The 5,000-nt window shown below is 30.4% G+C and overlaps 1 protein-coding gene across 1 annotated transcript in view; it reads right to left on the bottom strand.

Moving 5' to 3' along the window:
* FOXP2 (forkhead box P2) overlaps positions 1-5,000 on the bottom strand; it is a 633,254-nt gene that overhangs the window by 70,696 nt on the left and 557,558 nt on the right. The window contains exon 8 of the mRNA XM_017864605.1: positions 458-595. Coding sequence (XP_017720094.1) covers positions 458-595 — 138 coding nt within the window. The remainder of the gene's footprint in view (positions 1-457; positions 596-5,000) is intronic.

The raw sequence follows: 5,000 nt of genomic DNA, 5'->3' as shown, positions 1-5,000 counted from the left end.
GATGAGTATACTATGAAAAGGAAAATTGGGGATGTTAACATTCTCCATTTTAACAAAGTGGTCAACTCAAATTTCATACTTTTGTGAACTAAAAGGAATGCTAAGGCGTTAGGAGTTTTAAAAGCAACTATTATCTGATAAGTATTTTGCATTTTTGTTGGTAAGTCAACAAATCGAATGTACCTAAGCACTTGAATATTTAAATATTGGCTTATTCCATTTTCAAATTACACCTCCCTCTGCTCTTATTCTAGACTTTAATAATTTTTTTAAAAAATTAAGCAATCTAGATTTTCTTACGAGTTCTATAATTAAAATGTTACATTTATGTTCTAGCATGCTAATAGGTTGTCCTTTCAAATGGAGACTGAATTGTCAAATATACCCACTGCACTTTCAACTCAAGTGCACACCGTCTAAGTCATGCTAGAACACCAAAGCAGGTAACCCACATTACCTGCTGCAGCATGACAGCCTGCTGCTGTTGGAGAAGGGCTTGGAGCTGCTGAGGAGACAGGACTTGTTGCTGAAGGATCTGCTGCATTTGCTGAGGGGTGATCACCTGGGGAGTCATCATGGCCACTGACACAGGCACCTTGCACAGAAAAAGAAAAAGAAAGAGAAATGGTGGTCATAACCAAATATCTGTTAATCGACTTCACAAATATTATGTTATTGTTCATAAATTCTTTAGCAGTGATGATCAATAATTTTTATGTCACATTTTAATATAACTTCTTTAAAATACTACTAAAGTATCACAAAACACAGACACTAACTTTCCAGAGGCATCAGATTTCATCAAACTCTTTATGTTCCATAGCTCTTATTTAACATGTTTAGATATTTGAACTTCAGCTATAATATCTATAGTCAAAAATAAACAACTACATGGCGGTGTTCTCAATACTTTATAATTGATCATCTCATCAATGTCACAGTGCTATAAATATAACGGTTTCTGAAATGTCTTAAAAGTGTAATTAAAATAAATAACAAAGGTTAAAAAATTGGAAATAATATGCATATAAATATGTTATCCAAACTAGTAAAAAGCATGTGTACAGTATATTCACTTAAAAAAACATAATCCCCATCTTCAAAACTATACGTACATAATAAAGTACTAGAAAATACCTGAGTCATAAAATTTAGCATATGAGAACACGTGGTAATTCATACAGGAGATACATATATACATATGTGTGTGTGCGTGTGTATCTCCAGAAAAATGACATACATAGGTCTTCTGAAAGAAGAACTCACAAAACTAGTATTCCAGCTCCTTCTTTAAACCTTTTCTTATTTCAAACTACTAAGTTTATACCAGGAAGTACAAAAATTTAGCAATTACTCAAAGCTTATTCATTGAACTGAAAATAATAAAAGTAATTTACTTAAAACTTTTTTTCTACTACTTACTTTATCTTCAGGGTTCTGAGGTTGACAGGCAAAATGAAGACAAGGAAGAAGAAAAAGATATAAAGGAATAAGAAGGAAGGAAGGAAGGAAAATACAGAAAAGGACAAGCTAGGGGGAAAGCCCTAGAGAAAGACGGAATGGATGTGAAGAAATAGGAAGAGGATGGCAAGAGTGGTGATCAGAAAAATCGGTATAGAAACCTAAAGTATATGCTCAGATAGAAGTCAAGTAACACTGTTTGAGGCATTACTTGTACTAACCAGTATGCCATCAAACAACTTGTCAACTTTCCAAGTTTGCAATCTTTGAAATAGCAATCACTTTCCTAGAAAAAACAATTCATTTTTACTGTAAATAAAAGCAAGTATCTCTATAAATACTGTTTTAGGACAAATTAATTGGACAACATGTCTTTGAAAACCTAAAAAGATTAACAGATATAGTTCACAACTTATTTTAATAGTCATTTTTTAATGCAGTTCAAACTTTTCCAGTGTGGCACTTTATGTTATGAAGAAAGGAGAAATTAATAATGAAAAGAGGTTAGAAGAAGCAGAAGAAAAAAAAAGAAATCCAGGGCGGATTAACTCTTCTTGCCAAAAAGAAATAAAGAACTAAATAAATCAAAACCTTTCATATTTAATACTGAAAAATAGCAATGCCTTTTCTTTTCTCCATGTTAACATATTCAGATTAATTAGATCAAATTGAGTAACTTGAAAATTATGACAGAAATTCAGTGATTTTAAAAAAATTTCTGTATTTTAAAATATACTGGCATACCTATAAATTACTGAATTTGAATTTATTATAATAAAAAGCATTCTGAAATGTGTATTGTAAAATTAATTCACCAATGGGTTTTCAAGTGTTTGGTTGATTTATAAAATTGACTGTCAGTTTACTTAACTGCTTGTTCTTTGATAAACAAATAGAATGGTTAGAACAAGTAGTTAGAAAAAAAAGTATCAATCTACAAAAATGTCTTTTCTTCAAACAATCATTTACCTCATACTATTTCCAAATAACAAGGAATCACACTGAAATAGATAGAGAAAGACATATTAAACTAAAAAGCCTGTCAATCTAGACAGATAGATAGGTAGGCAGATAGATGATATAGAGTTTACAGATATGTACATGGATATATATATATAGAGAGAGAGATATGCCTTCTACAAAGTTAATCATAGATAAGAAGCTTGTCACACTTCTCACCTAACAGCCCCTTATTTTTTCAGTATATAGTGTTTTAATTATTCCCATATTATTCCTTCATTATTCTTATACCTACAAGTACAAATACTTTATGTATAATGATAAATGAACTGTATGGGGAAAGTTCTATGAATGGAGGTATGCTATAAACCACTAAGAGTTTACAGTCAGATTTCAGCTTATACATATGACTGTAGAATTTGTTGTTATTGTGATCGATTTGATAAATGAACAAATTTAAGCGTTTTCTATCTTCACATTCTTTAGAGTATACTAGTCCTTACACTACATAAGTTAGATGATTATTTTTACTCTTAAAACATGGTTTGAGTGCCTTTCAATTAATAGTTATGACATAAACATGACATTATTATCTTCTTAAGATCATATGTATTAAATGGTCACATGTGTGTGATTTTTTAAAATTTTAATCAGATTCTGGCCTACCGTCTAGGAAACTGCCATCTAAAACTGACAATATACAGACATAAAAACAAATAGAAAGATAAGCCAATTAACACATACATGATTGAACACTCTACTTCTATGTGTACAAAAGACATAAATTCAAATTAATTATGGAGGTGGAAAAACACAGGTACACTTCTGCGGGTTTTCCAACACTACAAATAAACTAATATTGTCATCTCTAAATCCACATATATAAGCTCACCCAAACTAAGGAGATTACTAAAAATCTAAATTATTTAATATAAACAAAAAACTAGTTTTTTCTACAACAAAGATCAGTAATATGCAGACTCGTTCACTTGTAATTTGAAAAATGCTGAGCCTCCATTTTTAAGTTACTCATTGTAAGTGACACATTTCCTCTTTTCCTCCCTCATCGTTTATTGTTACTGCTACCACGAGCTACTCTAGGTATTCACTGATAAAAATGAATAAAGATTAACTGTATACATATAAAAATGTAGAGATTATACTACTTACAAATATTTAAATAGACAAAATCAGTATCAGCCTTTTAAAATGTATGGATAATTTTTTTGAACTACACATGCCTTAGCAAGTTCAGTGTTAGACTTATGGAAATATTTTTCACTAGATATGTAATTTGATTCATGCAAATATTCTAATAAGGGATCACAATTTAGACGTGTGATATAGAAGAGGAGGGAGAACTTACTTCAGATGTTTTCTGGTGAGAAGGCAAATAAAAGTCTGGTGGCTGTACCACCAAATGAAATCAGAAGAAACAGCTCATTTTGAATGGGTATTTATCAGTTAAAATGTTCAAGTGTGAAGGAAGGAAATAGAGTCATCTTTGGTTGTGAAATTTTTTTCTCTCTTGGTATTTAATTTACTGACAGATTTAAAATTCTCCTTAGTGGTGGACCAAACAAGGGTCTCCATTTATCCTTATTTATTATTTCATTACATGAACTAAGCACAAACCTGATATACTGCTCTGTACACCAAGAAGTATTAGTTAATTGAATATAAAGATAGGGTTATGCATTCTAAAATGAGAGAGGGAAAATTCTGAAACTGTTTTGCAAACAGCCAGTGGTAAAAGTAAAAAAAAATTTAGGTATTATCCTAGAATAGATAAGTGTATTACAATTAATATCACTTAGTAATAATATTACTTATTATTACTAAGTGATATTAAATATAATTATATTTAGATATGACATAAAAATAACCATCACATTATTGTCACCCTCAAATCATACGTAAATCATAAAAACATATATAATGTGTTTATATTAAAATTTAAAGTATATGTCATTGAGGAGGTCAAAAAAGCTATTACAAGACAATACAAAGATCATGTCTCTGTTCAAATGCATCTAAAGAGTTATTGTAACAGTTATGAAAACAAACCAAAATTTTTGTTTTATGTAAGCACAGTCTTTTTACAGCCCAGTTCAGTTGGAGCATTTCTGAACGTGCTGGGTTTGCATATTAAGTGCGTCACTTAATTAAACATCCCAATTATGTGTGGGAGATTGGAAAGGTTCTTAGTATAGTGTCAGTCCAATTCTTTCTTCACTAAATGTGAATTGGAAATAGCAGTCACAATCTATAGATGACATTTACAGTATAAAACATTATTTTCTTGTTAACAGGGTCTGCCAACTACTGGTTCACAGATCTTTTTATTCTTTGCTTAAAATTTGAAGACAAAGGAAGTCCTGACACCTTTGCCTTCTTGGTACTTGAACAATGTAACTATGATAATTAACTACTTGTGTAATAAAAGCAAAATTTGTTCTCATGTTACAGTATCTGCTCTCATTTTAACAGACTGTTAATAGAAAATATTTTATTGTACATTCTTGATACATTTCTTCTGTTCACTTCTATCCTCTGAAATATCTTTATTTACAGTTTAT

Source organism: Rhinopithecus bieti, unplaced genomic scaffold (genome assembly GCF_001698545.2).
Source record: "Rhinopithecus bieti isolate Rb0 unplaced genomic scaffold, ASM169854v2 scaffold_75173, whole genome shotgun sequence".
Taxonomy (NCBI): Eukaryota; Metazoa; Chordata; class Mammalia; order Primates; family Cercopithecidae; genus Rhinopithecus; species Rhinopithecus bieti.
This window is presented reverse-complemented; position numbering and strand designations above follow the sequence as displayed.